Source organism: Molothrus ater, chromosome 4 (genome assembly GCF_012460135.2).
Source record: "Molothrus ater isolate BHLD 08-10-18 breed brown headed cowbird chromosome 4, BPBGC_Mater_1.1, whole genome shotgun sequence".
Lineage (NCBI taxonomy): Eukaryota > Metazoa > Chordata > Aves > Passeriformes > Icteridae > Molothrus > Molothrus ater.
Genome location: NC_050481.2, coordinates 67,040,300 through 67,062,329, shown reverse-complemented (window position 1 = coordinate 67,062,329; position 22,030 = coordinate 67,040,300). Strand labels below are relative to the sequence as shown.

The window sequence follows — 22,030 nt, the reverse complement described above, 5'->3', positions numbered from 1 at the left end:
TCTGAGATTCTGTGCTGAGCCCCCAGGCTGTGCCAACCACCACGGGCACCCTGGCAGTGCTCAGAGGAGCCAGCCTGACCCTGCCCCAGCTGCAAACCACGCTGGCTTTGCTGCTTAGAGCATCCAGCCAGGAGGTCAGGCACCAAAATCTGGTGTGCAACCACCCTCCCTCCCCTCAACAGGCACCAAAATCTGGTGTGCAACCACCCTCCCTCCCCACAGGGCTCCACAGGGAGGAGGGCTGTGGCTTAGGAGACGTCTCTGTGCCCAGAGCTGGGTGTGTGATCTCACCCACCACACATCCTGCTGTGCAGGCAGCATGACATGCAGCTCAAACCCTTCCTGCTGGGCTGTGGGCTGTGCAGGCAGCATGACATGCAGCTCAAACCCTCCCTGCTGGGCTGTGGGCTGTGCAGGCAGCATGACATGCAGCTCAAATCCTCCCTGCTGGGCAGCTGCCTCTGGGCACAGGCACAGCATTCTCAGAGGAGCTGCGTGCATGCTGCTCTTCCACATGGCAGCATCACACCTGAGTGCCACCAGAGCACAGAACCAGAGAATCATTTCAGTTGGAAATGACCTCCAAGATCATCAAGTCCAACCTTTGACCCAATGCCTCAATGCCAAAGTGCAATGTCTGCTTGTTTTTTGAGCACTACCATTGATGGTGACTCCACCCTGGGCAGCCTGTTCCTGTTCTTAGCCACTCCTTCAGTGAGGAAATTTTTCCTAATATCCAACTGAACCTCTCCTGGCTAAACCTGAGGCCAGCTCCCCTTGTCCTATCAATACCTGACCCCTCTTCAGGCACAGCAGGGATGAGATGCTGAGCTCTGGGGGCTCCTGGCTTACAGGCAGGGTCACAGAAGAACTGCTGCCATTCTTCAACAAAGCCCAAGTGCAATCATCCAGCACAAGCACGAGGTAAACTCACTGACTGATGCCTTAGGGAGAGGTGCTGGGCTGCACTGATGCCCAGCTCTGGGGTCTCAAAACATGATGCCTTAACATCAACACTGAATGCAAAATTCAGGTTAGGGTATTGCCTAACACAAAATATTCCTGGGGCCTGGGGTTGTATATTCCTGCCCTGAGCAATGAGCTGCAAATGACATTCCTGTTATTAAAATACATGTCTCAAGTCACCTGGATGCAGGAGGAAATGAGTCAGAGCAGTGGTGGACAGCCATTACTGTAATTGATGCCTTTCCTCAGGTCCTTTCATTTTAATCTGACACCCATCACTGTCAAAGCCAGGACAATTTTGATACAATTAAAAATATGGGTCACATCCCAATGTGCAGAGCCCAAGGTGACATCCCCAAGGAAATGCCAGGGGAAGGAAGATGCCTCTGTGCAAATTCTCCTGGTCTCCAAACTTGGATCACTCCTTGCTTTCCTAAAGCTGGAACACAAACTGAGGTGGTTGCCCAGAGTCAAACATCTTTGCTGGCAATTATCCCTTTTCCAAGGGGGATAAATGTTCTCCTGTGAAAAACCACAGGATCTTTTGTTGGGATAAATGTCTTTGTGCAGGGTGAACAGCTAAGGAAGATTAAAGTGCCCAGCATTAAAGAATGAGATAATTGGAAAATTAATAGCATTTCAGAGGAAATGGATGTGGAGTTTTGTAACAAATGGCTTCCTTAAAATGACACATTGTAATGAGATCTCATATTTAGGAATATAAAAATGACAAGTTTGGTTCAAAGCAAAGATTCATGCAGACATGAATCCTGTACCCAACACTGGCTGTGAGCACATAGCTAAGTAATAATGACAAGAAAATCATATATGACACTCCCTTAATGTTCAGTCCATTTTTAATTAAATGGATTTCCTGAGCCTGTTGCTGTCTATTGAGTAACCCACAATGAGCCTCTCTCCCAAGCATTTGTCCAGGCTCTGCATCCACAGTGTCCTTTGTCAGGGACACCCAGGGTGGAGGATTTCTTTTGCTTTCAGCCTCATCCAACATCAGCTTCACCTGCTACCCCTTACTTTCAGTATTGGAAAAGGCAGAGAATAATCAACCCCTCTCCACTCCTTTCCAGACACTCCTTACCCTGGAGACCTTCAGTGTAAATCCATTTAAATCAGCTTTTCAGGGTAAAGAGTCCTAGCTTAACAAACAAAATCCATCCCAGACCTCTGATCCTACATTTTGTCCTGCTTTGAACCTTTTCTTGCTCTACTACTTCTTACTTGAGTTCCCTCTCTGAGATGAGGGGTGAGAAGAGCCCACAGCACTCAGGATTTATGCAGTGCATTGGACCATGCCTTGGCTGCGGTCCATTGGACCACACAATGGCAAAGCTGTGTTCTCTGGTTTATATCTAATTTATATCTAATTTCTCTGGTTTATAGCTAATCTAATTTTCTCTGGTTTATATCTAATTTCCTTCCTACCTGCTGACATCCAATTTGCTTTTCCTGCTGGGAAAAGAGTTGATATTCCCATGGTAGTACCTGTCTTAACCCAATTTTTATGGCCAAGTCAGGGCTGGTTGTCCTTTCATGCAACACTTCAGAGCCACCCACTCCAAATTTCACCTTCCCCTGTATTGCCCACTCTCTATAAAATCCTACTGCAGTTCTGTATTTGCAACACATAAATGAAAATAAATTAATGCACATAAAATAAAGTTTGCAGGATTTGTTTAGACGTGATTTGCCACTTGTCCTCTGAGTCCAACACTCACAAACAGGGAGTGCAGTGGTGCCTGCAGGAGAACAGGCATGGGAAGAGCAATCACACTCCTCTTGCAGTGCTGGTGGGGATCAGGCTGTTAAATGTGAACTCAACACCAAATCTAGTTTGTTTTGTTGATGGCAGGAGAGCATTAAACCAGCTGCTGCTTTTTGATGCCACCATCCCTCCCGCCCTGCCCCTTTTGAACAGGGTGCTGTGGCTTAGGGCTGCATCTTACAGGTCTGAATCAACAGAGGGGGTTGGGGTTTTTTCAAATAAATGCAAAATTGAGAAGAAATAAGCTGTACAAGCCAGCAAACACCATTAATAGGACCACAAAATGGATGAAGCAAGTTGTCTCCAGCAAGCCATGGGTTTCCATCCTGCCAGCTCTGCCAGCAGGAGAGGTGGAGAACAGAAGTGGGAACATTTCTTCCATTTCCATTAGCTGTGGAAATTAATTCCCTCTCAAAGACTTTAACAGTAAAGATGCACAGCAATACCCTGCCTGGGGAAGTCCTGCACCACACAGATGGACCCAGAAACTCCCTGAGGGATCTCCACCAGGATTTCCTGCCCAGGGTGGTTGGGGAAGAAGGCCAGTGTGCAGCAAAGGAGACCAGACACTGGACTCTGGTTTGGTGACAGAAGACATCAGCTCTGGAGATTGCACCAAGGCTATGAGAGCCTGGAAGGGAGATGAACTCAGAGGACAACAATCAAACAGTGCCTTGAACCCAACAGAAACCTGATTGTGAGAATTGGAAATGAGATAACCAGACCAGTTCACCTACTTGAACAGTTCAGCCAAAAAAAATATATGTTGGAGCCAAGCAGGAAATTTACCTTAAGTCTATACAGAGTTAGAAAAACATAAAGTTCTTTTTTAATTCTAGTTTGAATCTGTGGTATTTAGATTAAAGAGGCAGAAAAGCAGCCTGTCCACTGTTAACTGGAGCTGGGGCACTGGCACATTGTCCCCAGCCCCCAAAAGATACCACCACAAATTGCTGATGTACTGAGCAAGAGAGGAAGTTTCCCACAAGGAAAACTCACAACACATCCAGGTCTCCTATCAAACTTTCATCTGAGGTACCAACAAGCCTGCAGATTATGGAGAGTTTCCACCCTATGGTCAGTTAAAGGCTGCACCAAGGAGAGGTGAGAGCACAGGAGGGTTTGTGGTTTGCATTCTGGATTTTAAGGTAAGTGACGTGCACACAGAGCACCCGGAGCAGTGGGCAGTACTGGCCACCAAATTGGAAACACTGGCTGCAGTGGAAAAATAGTGTGAATGCCTGGTTGGTGGCTGTTGCACTTGACATTCTGCAAAGCCCTTTGAGTGCTGCAGCTTTGCAAAGAAAAGGGGGGCAGCAAGGGGCTCACAAACCACAGCTTCACACCGGAAAAGCTGCGTGCTACAGCCTCAACAGGGTCTTTTTCCCTCTGTTCGAAAAACAATGCTGGTAATTTGCCACTAAATTTTGAGGTCTTCATTGAAACTTTCCATTCTTGGTTGTGAAAATGGAATGGAAAATTTTAATGCAATCCTCCAAGGGTTAGGAACAGGAAGAGTGAGTGGTGCTGTGGCAAAGCCTGGTGTCACCCCTCAGCTGGCACCACTGACCCCTCACAGGGATCCGCCAGCACCTGCTCATCCTCAGGAATGTGGCATCACTGCCTGGCAATGGGATGTCCTTCTGGAGCACTAGGAGGCTCCATGGGCAGCAGAACAATGGGCACAGTCATTTTGGTGCTCCTTTGGTATTCACCAGTCATGGCATGACTCCCATGTCCCCAGAGGAGCTCCAGCCTCTCAATACTGGGGCACATCCAGGCCATGTCTGCTATGGCTGACACTGAGAAACCAAAGAGGTTCTTACCCCATGAAAAAGCCCCTGAGAGCTTTCCACTATTGAGAAATCAAACATATCCAAGCAAGGTTCTCCAGCTCTGGTGCCTCAGCTCCCTCTCCTTTCCCATTCCTTCTCTGTCAAATGGATGTAAGAAAGCAGAGAAAATGAATTCTAAATTCACCTCCTGCTAAGCCCTGATCAAAACCAGGTGAATCCTTGTTACTCTTCTGAACCCTGCATGATTTTGTCTTTTGTCTCCTTGCTCCTGTCTTCCACTAATTATTTGACATTAATTAAATAGAGACCTAGGCTGGCCCTAGTATATAAATATAAAGCTCAGTCATAAGCAACTTAGGTTGGAGTGCAAAATAATCAGAGTCCTGTAACCTTAGCTATGAGTAAAATAAAACTTATATGTAGGTTTGGGAAAAAAAAGAAATTACTTCTACTTTCTAATCAACCTGTCTGGTCTCCTGACTTCTCTTATATGATGCTTTGCAGAAGTACTGGTTGAGTATTTTTTCTTTTTCCTTAGTCATATCATACCAGTGATATGATACAACAGAAATTACTAACTAAATTACTAATAAAACAATGCTGGTGTTCATTGATTTGGCTTAGGTCCTCAGTCAAACAATGACAGCCTATTCTAAAATCCTGTATAGAGGACAAATAGGCAAACCAGAACATAAAAAAAATCAAGGAGATTCTTCAATTAATGTGTGTCCCCACCTTCTCCGCCCAGTTTTAGAGTTGGTCATCACTACCAAACTTACATTAACGAATCTACATTATTTATACAAGTGTTGATTTTACATCTGAGCTTTTTCCTAGAGGTCCTGTTTGTGTTCTGGAGCTTTTCCTAATCAAATGATTGTAACTGCAACTTTATATTTTGTTCTTTGTCGCTATGCCAAAAAGAAATAGCTTCGTACTATGCAACACCTTACCACAAAAATCGATATAAAAGAAATGTGTGCCAGCCCTCCTTCAGCCATATCTCCCAGCTGACAATAAGGTTTTGCCTTGCCTTTATAGGATATATTCATTAGCAGGGGAAAAGGTGGCCTTGCCTGGAAATCAGCTCAGTCTGTGAGCAAAGAGGACCAAGATCAAGGACACCACCACACAGAGGAGAGGAATATCTGGGCACCACTTTGGTACCCTGGGCTGATTCATAGAAAATTTACTGTTTGTCAGAGACAAGAAAGAAATGAGATATCCCTGCTAAGAAAGGCAGTAGCCCTTCCTGGATGAGCCTTTAAATGCACAGGTTCTCCCAGCACAGCCACCTCACATCCCTGAGGACATGCACTGTGTGCTCACTCTGCAGCAGAGTGAGAACCTAGAACTGATGAAATTTTTGTCCCATCCTCATTGGCCAGCACATTCATTTCCATTTTACTTTTATTTGCTTTTTTTAAGGTAGACATCACAAGTCTCCCAGCCTAACAAAAGCATAAACTTCACATATTTCAGCAGGCCTAACATGAGCTTTCTTCACTCACCAACATGCATTGAAGACCAGAGAAATAAACCCAGTTCCTAAACTGTTTTCAGTGGTTCAGCTCTGAGCCCCAACAGAAATGGCATCAAACCCAGCAGCACCTACTTTCTGACAGATCCAGGGAAAAGGGGTTTTCTTTGCAGAGGGGTAGTGGAAAAAAAAATAAAATCAACAGGAAAGCCAGGAAGAAAGAAAGAAATCAGACACCATCCCAGCCCCTCACAGGCTACTGAAACTGTTGTTACTGTGTGTTTTTAAAGCTCAAGGAAGCATCACCCATCCCTACGTGCCAGTGGTCACCTGGAGGCAGCAGCAAGGGCCATTGAGGCACACAAGGGGATATTTTTGGCAGAGAGGAAACACTTGTGGTGAGAGAGCCACGGGTTGGTAAAACAAACAAAAAGCAAAGCACGCGCTGGACATTGGGTTCTCACACGAAGTTTCTGCTCACAGACCACCTGCCCTGCACGATGAGATTTGCAATTGCAAAGAAAAATTAAACAAAGAAGAATTGCAAAGAGAACAATCAAGCACCTGAAGGACCCAGCTGTGTGCCAGCAGCACATGTGCTGGGAGATAAATGATCTGTGTCTCTATGCCATGAAACACCTGTGTCCCACTTGCCAGGTAACAAAATAGTCTGGGCTCTGCCACCCACATGAGACCCCTTGAGTGTGCTAAGGAGAAGGAGGCAGAAGCCCTGCCAAGAAAAGCAAAGTGCAGCCTGCACCAAAAGCATGGGACTCATCCATAACTTCTGCAGAGCTGGAGCTGCTGTGGGTCCCCAGGGGGCTGGGGAGAGCAGGCTGTGGTGGCTGATCCTACCTCAGCCATGAGCAGCACCACTGGATCTCTAGGGAAGGCATCCAGGAAAAAGCCTTGAGGCACCATTAAGAGCTGATAAGGATATATAAACTCTGGACAAGAAATTAATTTCTTCAGGAATCTTTTTTGTCCTCGTTATGCCGCAGATGCCGAGCATCACCTCCTTACCCAAGAGGGTCCTGGTGACATCACATCCTCCCCAAAGAGTGACAGAACCTCCCAAGCCAAGACAGAAAAACCATCTCAGCTGCTCTGCACCAGCCCAAGCACAGGCACCCCAGGGGAAGATGGACACATCTCCTGCCCTGCTCCTGCTGCTCACCCTGGGATTCTGTGAGTACGGACACGGGGCTGTGCAGCCCCTTCACTGGGAGGGACAAGGAAAAACTTTCTATTGAATCCAAGACATTGGGGTAAATAACTAAAGGGGTAAAAAGCAAACCAAAACTGCTGACCTTGAGGTGTGCTCGGTGAGTTTGGAAGGAAGGCTGGCATCACCTCAGCCAGCAAAGGGCAGCCAGAGGGGCGGCTGCAGCACCACCTGCACTGGGAAGGGAGACTGATCCAATGAGTGCTTCCAGAGGGGAGGGAGAAGGGTGGGAAAAAAGAGGCCTTGCAAGAAGTGTAAATGGAGTCACTTCAGAGAAGCTGGGAAGGTGTAATGTCCCTGAGAAGACACTGGAAGGGCTGCACCCATCTCTCAAGCCCGGCTGGCTGATTGCTGAGCACCCTCCACGCACCATCCCAGCAAGGACTCCAAGAAAACCTTCACATCCTCCAGACAGTGAGGTCTTCCCTTTCCATTTCTACTCCCACCCCATGGACAGGGAGGGAGGGTGGGTTCCTCAGAGAAGCCTTTGACTCTTCCCAAGTGGTTCCAGCAAGGATTTCTCTCCTGCAGGCTGCCCTGGGATCTATGGCCAGTCACTTGAGATCAAGCTCAGGTCTCCCAAGGACATCAGCCAGCTCCGGGTGGGACAGAAGCTGGAGCTGGAGTGTCACACTGACAGGAACAATGGGGCATCCTGGATCCGCCAGGACAGGAGTGGGAGCCTTCACTTCATTGTCTTCATCAGCTCCCTGTCTCGGGCCACGTTTCAAGGGGGTCAGAAAACATCCACTCGCTTTGAGGCGAGCAAAGACAGCTCCATCCATCGGCTGGCAGTGAAATCTTTCACACCACAGGACCAGGGGAGCTATTTCTGCGTGATGAATCTCAACCAAATGCTGCACTTCAGCCCTGGCCAGCGTGCCTTCCTCCCAGGTCAGCAACACCTTCCCCCAGCCTCACCCAGCGCTGCCAAAATGCCCAGCACCTCCTGCCCGTGCCCTTTGTGACCAGCCATCCCTCCCCAGACCCCATTTCCCTGCTGGCTTGCCCAGGCCATCCTGTGAGCAACCCACTGCTCCTCCTGCCAGAGCCTCCCTGCTTCCCACCTCTCCTCCTGGCACAGCTCCTGCCCAAAAGCAAACATGATTGGGCAGACCCAACATCATCTCCCCATGCCCACTTCCCCACCCCACCCACGGCTCTGAAGAGAGAGCATTAAAGCCAAGTCCAGCACCACCTCCTCCTTCCTCTGCACACGCAGCTCCCAAAAGTACCACCAGGCTCAGGGGGCTCAGGCTTTGTGGGGATGGTGTCAGAAAGTGAGAAACAAGCAGGCTGCAGCTCCCCCTTGGCTCTTGGGAGACCCTCCTTGGGGGAGAGCCCCTCCAGGATGGGCTCTGTGAAGTTCTCCTGGAGCTGAACTCAGGAGCACCTGTGCCCTGGCAGGGGTAAGAGAGCAGAAAGGCAGGAGAGATCTGGTTTTATTGTATTTCCCTACATGCTGAATTCATCCATTTCACTTACAGTCACCACCACAGTGGCACCCAGCACTCCAGGACCCACCACCCAGAGGGGCACCACTGAGGAGCCCAACCTCACAACTGCAGATCCAGGTAACCTGAATGCAGGGAGGGAGAGGGAAGGGCTGGACTCTGGTCCACTGACACCAAGGGGGATCCTGCAGATATTTTGGGATTGGGAGGGAGAGAGAAGATCCACACAGCTTCTTTAAGGATTAAATTCCAATGTTTCATTCAGCCTAAGAATATCTAAATATGATGTAAAAAGTTTGAGCGTGTCTGGGCACACCAGGGATATGGGGAGGGAGGGGAGAGCCTTGGGGGCTGGGGCTGCTTTTAGTCTCAGCAGGAAACAGGGGAAAAGTCTTGCCCACATCTCCTCCCTCGAGTCCTCAGGAAAACGCTGACACCAGAACTGTCTTGAGCACTTGGTGGACATTCCATCTTCTCTCTTCTGCAGAGGGAAGAATACAGGGAGATCTGAATTTCTTCTGCCACATCTTCATCTGGGGGCCCTTGGCAGGTGCCTGCCTCCTGGTCTTCATTGCCCTGGTGATCACCATCGTGCTGTGCCAACGTAAGGCTCCCCACAACCCTCTCCAGATCCATCTCTGTTCTGAGCCCACAGCCCTGCCCTCAGGGACATGGATGTTCTGGCAGTCTTGGGAGGTAGCTGCTAATCAGAGCACAGCCAATGCAAGACAAGGACCACTGCTAAAACCAGTGTCTGTATATTAATCCTCATCACTAGGGTTAGGATGAGAAAGAATTATCAACTTAGAATCACACGGTCAGGAAATTATTTATGTTGGAAAAGAGTTTCAAGGAAGAAAAATAGATTAGAAAGAGACAGTACTTACTCTACCAACTGTCTGGGCTCATAAATGGGTGTGTCACAGGTTAAAGCCCCAGAGCCTGAAACATTCTGACCTAACAGAGTAGTAAATCTGCTCCAGCAGATGCTGAGAGTGGCATCTCAACTGGAACCAGATGAGAAAGTTCATTACAATATGATCAGTGAAAAGCCCTCAGCTGCAGGTAATTTCTGCAGCAATTGCCAAGCCCTTCTGTATGGATTTTTACCTTAGTCTAAAATTAATGGCTGGGCCATATTTAAATAATTAAATAATTAAATAATTAAATCAAATAATTAATTTATTTAGCTTAATCTACCCCAAAGTAACAACATAGAGGCTGGAATGGAGGAGAGCATCATTACCTTGGGTGCAAGTGACGTGGCATCATTGCCACTCACCTGCTGCAGGAATTATTGCTGCTGAGGGATTTTCAGCAATGCCCCAAAGTCACTGGAGCCAGAAAACAGAAATAATTCACCCTCAGTGTTCCCAGGCCGATCCTGCTGCTGCTACTCACCTCAAAGATTAATTCATGAAAATATTTAAGTGGATTACTGGGGTAACACGAGCTGCAGCACCACTCCCTGGCATGGATTTCCTCAAGAAGAGGTTTGGTTTATCTGTTATTAAAGATATCAGCTGCAGGGGAGCACCAGCCCTACCTCACTGGAGTGTTTCTTTCCTGAGCTGTCACTTGGCACCTTTGAACTAAAACATTTTCTCTCTTTTCTTAGAAACCAGAAGACGAAGATGCAGGTGTAAGAGGTGAGTGACAGGCACTGGCAATTTCCTCTTCAACTTGGCAATATCTCACCCTCAAGAGATAAAGGAGGCAGGTGCCAAAAAGCAACCTAAAAATTCTTCATCTGATAGAGGATGGTTGGGAGGAGGCTGAGCAATGACTTGAGGGCAAAAACGGAACAGAAGGTTCTCCCGTTCTCTATTTTTGGTTTTGTTTGGGGTTTTTTATCTGTTTGGGCTTTTTCTTTGGTTTTACAACTATTAAGTCATTCAAATCATTGAGCTCTGACCCAGCAGCAGATACAAAACAGAAGGACAGGAGGTGTTTGTGGCAGCCCAAAAGCTTTGTGCATCTCCCAGTGCTCATAACCAACCACATTTCTGTGCTTCCAATGCACCATTCCCACCTCGAGCTCGGGGGTGACCATATTCCACCCCTTCCCCTCCCCAAACCATCACTGCCTATTCAGATGTGCCCATGGTTCACATATAAGTTCCTGCACCCCAGATCCCCCTCTGCACCGTGCTGGACCAGCAGCACCAGGGTTCCTGCCTCTGTGTCCCCCCAGGCACTGAGGAGCAGCAGCAGAGGGGCTGCTGCAGCCTCACAGGACTGTCCTGAGAAACACCAGTGCAGACAGGGATGGATTGAGGGATAACCCAGTTTCTAGGGCACACAGAAACCTTTTCTTTATGCTTTCCCTCCTGCCTCCTCAGCTCAGCCTGGGTGACCAGGAAAACACAATCAGAATGAGAACTGCAGTGTCCTGGGGTTTGGGAGAGGAAATGCTTTTTCCCCGCACACATTTTGCTTCTGCAAATCGACCTCCCTGCATCTGGTTTGTCACTCCTCCTGCTCTGAATGAAAGCACTTCTGCAGGCTTTGTGCACCCTGGGGCTTGTGGCAAGAGAGACACCAAGAAATCCCCACTACTGCCCAAAGGCAAGCAGGGCTGGGCTAGTGCTTGGAACAGCTGGGATGCCAAGAAACTTTGGAACAGCATTTTCCCACCTCTGGAGCCTCATTCTTTGCCAATCAAAGCATCTTTTAAACCAGATAAATTCCTGTTCCTTGTTATACATCCATAGGTTTTTTAGTACAAGAGGTAATTGCCATTTAGTTCCCCAAATTAAAATACAGTCCCACCCCAACATTAGTAGGAAATGGATCCCTACAAATTTATTTTTCTTTCAAAGGCAGGTTGTATTTTTTAAGCTGTCTGTAAAATGAACAGACTGTCACTCTCACAGAGGATATTTATCCCACCCAGAGCTTTCCTGATCCTCGTCTGCCTTTCCAGGGGAGAAATGATAAGGAAGAGCTCTTCGTGCAGCCTTGTTTAGGAGAATGTTTGCATTTTTCACTTATCTCAACCCCTGTTGCCAGCTCTGTGCAAGGATGTTCTGCCTCTGTGGGGAGAAAAACACCCTGCAGAGCTCTCCCACTTTCCTGATGCAGTGGGGCCTCAGGAAATCATCTCCCCCAGGATGGTTCTCCTTCAGCAGCCCCTCAGCTTGACAGAGCTCTGGTTTTAGCTATTGTACCACATTTCAGGCTTGATTTAGAGAGGAAATTCCTGCTGCTCTGAGCAGCTCCTGCTCAGTGAAAGGAAGCTCTGTGGAAGGTAGCAGTGCAATTCACTCCCTTACAAAGCTCCCCAGGATCTGGCCTGCCATCCTTGCTGCCAGCACAAGGATTCATTTTCCACCACCAATTAACCTTCCCCAACTCATTAGATCAGCATAAAACTCTCAGTTGATGGAGAGCTGTCATTTTTTATCATTTTGGGTGCACATTGGCTGTCTGGAAAGCCTCCTTTCAAACTTCTCTGCAGGCAACACGTTCCAACAAGAAAAAATCTCTCTGCAATTATAACACCCTGTCTAACTCAAAAAAACCCACAAACCCTTAGCTCTTCCTTCTTCATTCTTTTCTAAATGTAGAGAAAGGCTTAATGAGAGGACAGGAGTGTGCAGAAGTCAGAGGTAAATGCATAAAGCCCACTTTATTTATTAATTAATATAAGAATTGACCATCAGTGTGTCTTGAGAATACCCTTCTGTTATCTGTCACTGCTTGAAATGGAGACAGACCTTTCACTTGCACAAGGAGGATCTAGGAACACTTTGCAGCTTGCCTCTTGGAGGTCCCTGACTGCAGCCCAAGGCTAAAGGAGCCTGAATTGTCTTCTTGCTCCTCTCCCATCTGAGTAAACCAAACCCTCTTCTCTCTCCAGACCTGCAAACGGGAAGCCCCCCACGAAACCCAGGACACCAAACTAGCACAGATCAGCATCTGCTCCTCCTGGCTGCTGGATCTTCTCCTGGGAGCTGTCAGCACAGAAATCCATCTCCTACCTTATCCACAAGGCCATAGCACCTCAGTCAGTCTGCCCTGGCAGGCTTGAGGAGACGAGAGGGAGCACAGACACACGGACAAGGAGCAGGAGTTCCTGTGAGCTGCAGGGTCAAGCAAAGCTCCTTCCAGACCCTGAGCTCCTCCAGGCAATGCCAGGGGTCAAGCACAGCTCCTTCCAAACCCTGAGCTCCTCCAGGCAATGCCAGGGGTCAAGCACAGCTCCTTCCAGACCCTGAGCTCCTCCAGGCAATGCCAGGGGTCAAGCACAGCTCCTTCCAGACCCTGAGCTCCTCCAGGCAATGCCAGGGGCCAAAAGCCACCTCTGCTCCCAGGGGCAGGGCTCAGGCACTAGAGCCAGGCCAATCCTGGTGCTGACACACCTCAGTGAGAAGCTGGTGAGAAATAAGGACATGAGCTGGACAGCCTTTGCTCAAGGCTCTGTGTGATTTCCTCCCAAAATGCAGCCAGAGGTGTCATTTGCTACACAAAGCCTTAGAAATAATTATCCTCCCTCAACACATCTTCTGGTTGTGGTGCCTCTCTCCTAGGGCTTTTGTTGTTTCAGGTAATGGGATACAAGACTGCTTTGAGAAGCTAAATATGGATTCATTGCCTTACTTTTGAGGTTTTTACAGTCCTGGGGGCTAAGGTTCACTGCTCCCCTCACACTTGTTCTGCTGCTACCCCTGATTCTCCTATTTCTGCAGGAGTTTGGCCTAAGTAAGGAAAGTGGGATTTGCTTTCTTTCTGAGGGAAATGCCTGAGTGATTAAAAAAATTGTTTTGGTTAAGCAGGATGTTTAACATGTTGATATTTTGGGGACATGTTATGGACTACTGTAAGTTCTGTTTTTTCAGATCTGTACTTCATGTAAATATTTCCTTAGTATGCTTGCAATTTAAGAGCTGACACATAAAATAAAATTATTCTAGTCATATTCATGACCATTATTTCTTTCTTTCTTTCTTCGATTCCTAGTCTCAGAAAAGCTAAAATCCTTCAGGAAGATAATAAACAAGGGGTTGAAAAAGTCTTGGCTAAGGGAAAAGCCAGTGATTAATACACTATCCTGAGCATTAGGGTGCAGACTTCAGCTTCCAGCTTACCACAGCCTAAAATCATCTAAAGGTGTCTTCCCAGGGATTTGCTGATGGGCCCAGTAACACTCCCACATTCCAGGAAAATGCCAAGAAGGTGTCTGAGATAAAGAGTCTGCGGGTACTCTGGAATTCTTGTCACGGGGCTGATAAAAAGCTGGACAAAAAAAGGAGTGGAAGAAACCCTTTGATAGTCTCCTCCTCTGTAAACAAGATGGGAAAGAGAGAAAATCAAAGAAAAACAAAGTTCTTCCAAACTTACTTGTTTGTAAGGATAAAAAAAAAAGAAAAAAATCAGGATTAGATAAGTGTATCAAAACAATAGCAAGCAAATACTGAATGGCAATTCTACAGAACTACACACACTATGAAAATAAAAATATAGGAAAAGCCCCAACATTGAGGCTATGAGATCAATTTAATTATTGGGTGGTTTCTTATTGAATTAGTGTGAGCTAAAAATTTTCTCTTAAAAAGTTATAACTCAAAGTGTTTCTGCCAAAAAGCTATAGGTCTTTCCTCATGTTCTCTTTTCCACTTTTTCACATTACACATCACACCACATTCCTGCAGCCCAGGCAGAAGGGCAGTGAGCTCCTGCTGTGCTACTGACTCCCACAGCCAAATCCTCTTCCAATAGATGAAGAAATAGAAGCAGGATCTGTTTGCTCTGGGAATTGTTATTTGATTCAGAGGGGTTGTTTGTTGTTTCAGAACACACCTGATCACCTTCAAGGCCGGTGCCAAACTCAGGAGGCTCTGGGATGGCTCAGCACATCTGCATGCTGATCCTCCAACCCACACTCTGCAGGGCACAGCTCACACAGCCCCAGTGACCCTCACACATCCCAGCAGCAGCTTTCTCCATTCATTAACACACTTTGATGCCCAGTGACATAACCACAGCTCCCAAACCATTTTCCATAACTCAGCTGTTGGTAGCAGCACAAAGAGTGGCGCCTGTTTTCTGACAGAGCCAGGAATCAAGAGGCTTCTTGGCAAAGGGTTGGCAAAAAAAAAAAAGAAATTAAACAAAAAAACCTTACACAGAAAGATAATCAACAGGAAAGCCTGTGTGTGCAAAGCTCCAGGAAATGTCAGCCATTGCCCTGTGCCAGTGGTCACCCAGAGGCAGCAGCAAGGGCCACTGGAGCACACAGCAGGCTTGGGGCGGGATGGAAGGAACCCGTGGTGAGACAAAAGAACAACAAGCAGATAAAACAAAGAAGCAAATAACAAATTCTGGACTAGAAACTAATTTCTTCAGAAATTCTTTTTTTCCTCAATGTTTTGTCACAGAGGCCAAGCATTGTCACTTTACCCAAGAGGGTCCTGATGACATCACATCCCCCCAAAGAGCAGCACAGCCTCCCAAGCCAAGTGACAAAGTGACAAAGTTCATCTCAGCTGTGCTGCACTGTCCCCAAGGACAGACGCTCCAGGAGAAGATAGCTGGGTCATCTCATGCTCTGAGTATCAGCCCCAAGAGCAACTGCATCAAACTCAGCAGCACTTGGCTTCTGACAGATGAGGAAAAACAGAGCTTCTTTGCAAAGGTGTAATAAAAAAACCCCTCACACAGAAAAGCAATTAACAGGAAAGTTCAATCAAACACTAGCCCAGCCCCTTGCACTCTGGTGAAATGATTCTTTCTATGCATGCAAAGGTCCAGGAAGCATCACCCATCCCCATGTGCAAGTGGTCACCTGGAGGCAGCAGCAAGAGCCCTCTCTGGTGAACCATAAAAGGGTTTTTTTGAAGAGCAGAAGACCCTGTGGTTAAAGAAAAGAACCACGAGTTTTAAAAACAAAGAAAAGGCAAAACACTCACTTGTGCAAGGGCCAATCTCAACAGGTTCCAGTTCCAAAACCAACTACCTTTCATGAAAAGGCTTTTGCCAAGCAATAGCAAAGAACTGAACAAAGAAGTGCAACAAGAACAACAGAGAAGTACCATCAGTGTGCCAGAAACCTGTGCTTGGAGATAAACAATACACATGGATCTACACCAGGAAGATCTGAGTGACTGCAGGCTCTGCCATGCACACGGGACTCCATGAATGTGCTCAAGAGAAGGAGGCAGAATCCCCACCAAGAAAAACGTTCTAGGGTCTGCACCAAAGGATGGGGCAGTTCTGTGTCTTCTGCACAGAAGCTGTGGGGAGGGAAGAGCAGACTGTGGTGGCTGATCCCACCTCAGCCATGAGCAGCATCACTCTGCATCTCTCTGAAAGTCACACAGAAACAAGCTTGTAAGAAAGGATGAGGTTAAAGGGACCCAGACTCTGGACATGAACTGAATGCATTCTGGTGTTGGGGTCCTGGTGACATCACATCCTCCCCAAAGAGTGACAGAACCTCCCAAGCCAAGACAGAAAAACCATTTCAGCTGCTCTGCACCAGCCCAAGCACAGGCACCCCAGGGGAAGATGGACACATCTCCTGCCCTGCTCCTGCTGCTCACCCTGGGATTCTGTGAGTACGGACACGGGGCTGTGCAGCCCCTTCACTGGGAGGGACAAGGAAAAACTTTCTATTGAATCCAAGACATTGGGGTAAATAACTAAAGGGGTAAAAAGCAAACCAAAACTGCTGAGCTTGAGGTGTGCTCGGTGAGTTTGGAAGGAAGGCTGGCATCACCTCAGCCAGCAAAGGGCAGCCAGAGGGGCGGCTGCAGCACCACCTGCACTGAGAAGGGAGACTGATCCAATGAGTGCTTCCAGAGGGGAGGGAGAAGGGTGGGAAAAAAGAGGCCTTGCAAGAAGTGTAAATGGAGTCACTTCAGAGAAGCTGGGAAGGTGTAATGTCCCTGAGAAGACACTGGAAGGGCAGCACCCATCTCTCAAGCCCGGCTGGCTGATTGCTGAGCACCCTCCACGCACCATCCCAGCAAGGACTCCAAGAAAACCTTCACATCCTCCAGACAGTGAGGTCTTCCCTTTCTATTTCTACTCCCACCCCATGGACAGGGAGGGAGGGTGGGTTCCTCAGAGAAGCCTTTGACTCTTCCCAAGTGGTTCCAGCAAGGATTTCTCTCCTGCAGGCTGCCCTGGCATCTATGGCCAGTCACTTGAGATCAAGCTCAGGTCTCCCAAGGACATCAGCCAGCTCCAGGTGGGACAGAAGCTGGAGCTGGAGTGTCACACTGACAGGAACCATGGGGCATCCTGGATCCGCCAGGACAGGAGCGGGAGCCTTCACTTCATTGTCTTCATCAGCTCCCTGTCTCGGGCCACGTTTCAAGGGGGTCAGAGAACATCCACTCGCTTTGAGGCGAGCAAAGACAGCTCCATCCATCGGCTGGCAGTGAAATCTTTCACACCACAGGACCAGGGGAGCTATTTCTGCGTGATGAATCTCAACCAAATGCTGCACTTCAGCCCTGGCCAGCGTGCCTTCCTCCCAGGTCAGCAACACCTTCCCCCAGCCTCACCCAGCTCTGCCAAAATGCCCAGCACCTCCTGCCCGTGCCCTTTGTGACCAGCCATCCCTCCCCAGACCCCATTTCCCTGCTGGCTTGCCCAGGCCATCCTGTGAGCAACCCACTGCTCCTCCTGCCAGAGCCTCCCTGCTTCCCACCTCTCCTCCTGGCACAGCTCCTGCCCAAAAGCAAACATGATTGGGCAGACCCAACATCATCTCCCCATGCCCACTTCCCCACCCCACCCATGGCTCTGAAGGCAGAGCATTAAAGCCAAGTCCAGCACCACCTCCTCCTTCCTCAGCACACGCAGCTCCCAAAAGTACCACCAGGCTCAGGGGGCTCAGGCTTTGTGGGGATGGTGTCAGAAAGTGAGAAACAAGCAGGCTGCAGCTCCCCCTTGGCTCTTGGGAGACCCTCCTTAGGGAGACCCTATCCACACTTGGCTCTACAAAGATCCCCCAGAGCTGAGGGCTTCACTGTGCACAGGAACAGCCCTGCCCAGGCTGGAGAGCAGAAAGGCAGGAGAGATCTGTTTTATTGTATTTCCCTACATGCTGAGTTCATCCATTTCACTTGCAGTCACCACTGCAGTGGCACCCAGCACTCCAGGACCCACCACCCAGAGGGGCACCACTGAAGGGGACTCCTGCCTGAGGACACCAGATCCAGGTAGCCTGGATGCAGGGAGGGAGAGGGGAAGAGCTGGACCCTTGTCCACTGATACCAAGAGGAATCCTGCAGATATTTTGGGACTGGGGGAAGAGTGAAAATCCATACAGCTTGAGCAGAGTTGGAAGGATTAAATTCCATCATTACATCCCCCATAGGAAAGGCTAAGGATGATGTAAAAAGCATGAGCATCTCCCCTGCCTGGGACACCAGGAACAGGGGGAGGGAAGGTAGAGCCTCAGTGCCCAGGTCTGCTTTTAGCCTCATCAAAGGACACAGGAAAACTTTTGGCCACATTTCCCCCCTCCAGTTGCCAGGAAATTGCTGACAGCAGCAGACCATCACTGCAGGCCCAGGGGAAGCTCTGTGCCTCAGGCACACCAGGCAGGGCCCTGGGCAGCTCCCTTGGCTCCACCAGAGCTGGCTGTAACCTTCCCTCTTCTCCATCCCTGCAGACAGCAGAATGCAGGAAGACCTGGATTGCTCCTGTCTCACCTTCCTCTGTGTCACCTTGGCAGGCCTCTGTCTCCTGCTCCTGGCCACCACCATCGTGCTGTATCAACTTAAGGTCGCACCTACGCCCTCTAGGTGCACCTGAGGCCTGAAACCACAGCCCTGTCCCTGAGAATGTGCTGGCTGCTTTGGGAGGCGTGGGATAACAGGACACAGTGCAGGAGAAGGATCCCTGTTACAGTCACTGCCTGGACATCTTCCAACAAATCATCTTGACACTTCCTGAGTGCCCTTCCCCTCCCAGTCCAGCTCTTTCCCATGATTTTGTAGAAGGAGGTGCAGCGATCTGACTGCAGCATCAGGGCTTCTTTCCCAACAAAAGGCCATGAGTTTTGCATGGGAAGCATTGCCCTGAAAATGTATTTTCTCTGTTTGATGTCGCTGAATGTGACATGTGGCACACACCAAAATTAAATGTATGAACATTGAACAGAAACTGTTCAGAAAACTGAGCAAAAGCATTCTTCTGTATTGCAATCTCTGTAAACTTTGTTATTCTTCCAAATTAAATTACTACATCCTGACCCAGAGATTAATTATTTATTGCCTGTTCTACTGCTTGGGAGCATACAGCGGACAATCCTGTGGGGAGAAACAGGACATGGGTATTTAAATTCAAAAAAGCATTTCAATAAGATGAACACATGTAGAACCAAGTCCTTGCTACTGCATGGAATGCTAACACAGGATAAACAGAGAAAAATAAAACCCCAAGCAATAAAAAAAATATATTTGGGCATTAATAGCTGACATTACTAATAGTAATGCTCCACTGGGCAGTGCTGCACTAAGACCCCAGTCCTGAAGCAATACTGATCCAGGCAAGACTGATGCAGTGAAGAACTGGGAGTAGGGAATCTTTGGGTTTGGGTTTTTTTGTCATTTTGTCAGGTTTGCTGGTTGGTGCTTTTTCTGCAGTCTTTCATTTGCACAGGAAATCAACCTCTAAAAAAGAATTACAATGCTGACAGTGGTAATTACCCCCCTGAACACAGCTCCAAACCCACTGCACAGTGAAAACTTCCCATTTTTAACCTCTAGTAGCACTGCAACAGATATCATGAGTTAGCATAAGCCTGTGAGGGAAGGGAGTTTAAAAGCAAATCCAGCTCTCCACCTGTGGATTTTCAGTGAGATCCTCCATGTTTGTGGACTGCTGTCCATCCCAAGATACCCAGGGGGTAAAACTTGTCCTTCTGTCTCTTCTGACACAAGGCTTTATCACTGAGCTCCTTCAGTTTTAGTATGTCTTACAAATACACCCAATGCACTGCACTGAACTGCTCTGATTCCACCTTGACTGCAAAAGCAGCACAATCCCCTCTGCAGCAGTTAAGAAGGCTGAGAGGAGCAGAACAGCTTGGGGTGAGCACCAAAACAAAGCCTTTGGTAGCCACTGCCCCAGTTTCTCACTGAATACCCCAAAAATGACCAACTTCACCACAGAAGACTCCAGCAGAGGCAGTGACCTAGCACAGCTCTCCCAAGCAACACTGACTTTCCTTTGCCAGCTCTTCCTTCCACACAGTCCCTTGATCAGCCTGTCACAGTCCCCTTCCAGCTCAGCTCAGCTGCACCCAGCACTGCACCTTGCATTTAAAAGAGCCTGTAAAGTTTTCCACCAACAGCTAGACCTGAGGAACAATATTCTCTATAATCCACTTACAACCTGGATTTTCTGTAGAAGACTTTGCACCCCTACTAATAAGGTAATAATAGAAGGCAAAACCAAAACATATTTTGCAGTAAAATGTTAAGAAGCAATTGCAAATCTGAGTGCAGCAGTGAGAAGGGAAAGTGCCAAGAGCATCTCCAGCCCTGCATGCACACACCTCTAACAAATCATGCAAGTTCAGGGCAAACTGGCTGGGTTTGTGGTTGGGTGGCAATGTCTGGGCAAGGAGCCTGGACTGCTGCTTGCACTAATAACAAGGGAACTGGCTGAGCTGGAGTGCAGAGAAGCAGCTCAAAGGTGCTTGTTAGTGCATGCAGGAAGCTGCTGTGGGACAGGCCCTACAGATCTGACAGCTTCTGGTTACAGCACATGGAAGAGGTTCCAGTTCCAGTGAGCTGACAGAGCAGGGTGCAGGCTGGAAGCTGTCACAGGGCAAACTGGAGTCTGGCATGGAGAATGACATTCAAAGAGGAGCAGAAGGAATGCATTTGTTCAGAGGTCAAGGTTACCCAACTGCACATTTGCTCCAAACTAATAATGGAGTAACTCATAACTCAGGATCTGATGGGCTAAAGACAAACAAGCCAGGAGTTAACACTTCATGGTGGGGAGAGCAAGAGCTGGTGCACAACTTAAGCATAACCTCAACTAATAAAGGAAAAAAAAAGAGTACAAAATGGTTGCTGAAAAAGCCTATGAAGATGAGGATGACATCAGATGCCCCCAAGACACAGAGCATCCAGAATTTGTTGACAGACCCCTGTTTTTACACCATACAGAGCTTCACTTACTCAGTGAACTTTTCTGAGAGAGAAAGGATTTTGATAAATGAACTCCAGATACATAATACAGCCAAGATTACCCCACAGAGCCAGTAACCTGACTGGTCAGTTGAAGTCAAAAAGCTCTGTCTGTCCAAGAATTTGACAGATGACCTGTCACAGGGAAGTAACCTAAGCTCCTCCCAGACTGCTCAGACTAATTCTGTGGTGCATTTTGTGCAAGTGCTTGGAATCCACCCCCAAAACCATGCCCTTGCTGCTGCTTCTGCAGCATTCAACACAGAAAAGCAAAATAAGGCAGGGAGAAAAAGTACAGAAACCTCTGGAAGAACAGTAAATAGGCAGTGAAACACAACCTTCCTGTAAGTAGGTTTCTTCCTTCTGATTCATCTGACATCAAAATGTGCAGGGTCAGAACTACCTATCCATCACCAGATCCCCATCCTGAGCTGTGCTGAATAAATTGAATACATGTAAATTTTTGTCATGGGAGATCAACCACATCTGTTTGTCTTTCACATTCCTGGAAATCTCCCACATAACTCAGAAACCTTGGAAAATAGTGGATTTGCTCTCAGTTCTGAGGGGAAAGAACTGTCAGTCAAAATAGCTACATTCATATATTTATTTCCTCTCCCCACAGACAAATGGGGGCAAATGTCTCATGGATGATGCTCAAGACTTGAACTGAAACATGATTTACACCTTCCCCATCCCTTTTCTCTAGCCAAAGGAAAAGTCCTAGCCATGACCTGACATTTAGTAAGAAGAAAGAAACCAACAGGAGTGCCACCAGGTCTGAAAAAAACCACCAGGCAGAGGAAATGCAGGAGAAAAGGGCATCTCCTTTTAAAAGCCAAATCAGGGAAGCTTTGCTCACTGCAGCCCAGGTCACAGCACCCACCAGTCTTTGTTCCACTCTACACTGCTCCTTTCAAAAAATGAAAAGTTTTCTCTAGAAAGTGAAAAGTTCTAAGGTGGAATAGGAAGTGGACAACACTTCAGAGCTTTTGCATTTAAAAACACAGATACAGCTGCCCTGTAAAAATAAGTACAAGTCAGTGTGATCTGAAACCCCAGTTCCTACAAACAGACCCAGCAGGATTCAGTAAGAGCTCACAGGAGGCCGTGAACAGCTCCAGTTCCTGTATTTCTCCACAGGACTGCTAACTTAATGCAAACT

At 47.8% G+C, this 22,030-nt stretch overlaps 2 protein-coding genes across 2 annotated transcripts; both read left to right on the top strand.

Moving 5' to 3' along the window:
- The first annotated feature begins 7,167 nt into the window (after positions 1-7,167).
- Positions 7,168-12,623, top strand: CD8A (CD8 subunit alpha). The gene is made up of 6 exons (XM_036382206.1): positions 7,168-7,213; positions 7,782-8,144; positions 8,738-8,824; positions 9,192-9,308; positions 10,323-10,353; positions 12,567-12,623. The coding sequence occupies exons 1-6, from the start codon at positions 7,168-7,170 to the stop codon at positions 12,610-12,612; spliced, it is 690 nt and encodes a 229-aa protein (XP_036238099.1). The 3' UTR covers positions 12,613-12,623.
- A 3,590-nt stretch (positions 12,624-16,213) lies between these two features.
- Positions 16,214-18,475, top strand: LOC118686027 (T-cell surface glycoprotein CD8 alpha chain-like). Its single transcript, XM_054514728.1, has 4 exons — positions 16,214-16,259; positions 16,828-17,190; positions 17,788-17,877; positions 18,333-18,475. Exons 1-4 carry the CDS (start codon positions 16,214-16,216, stop codon positions 18,473-18,475), a joined length of 642 nt encoding a protein of 213 aa, XP_054370703.1.
- Positions 18,476-22,030: the final 3,555 nt, after the last annotated feature.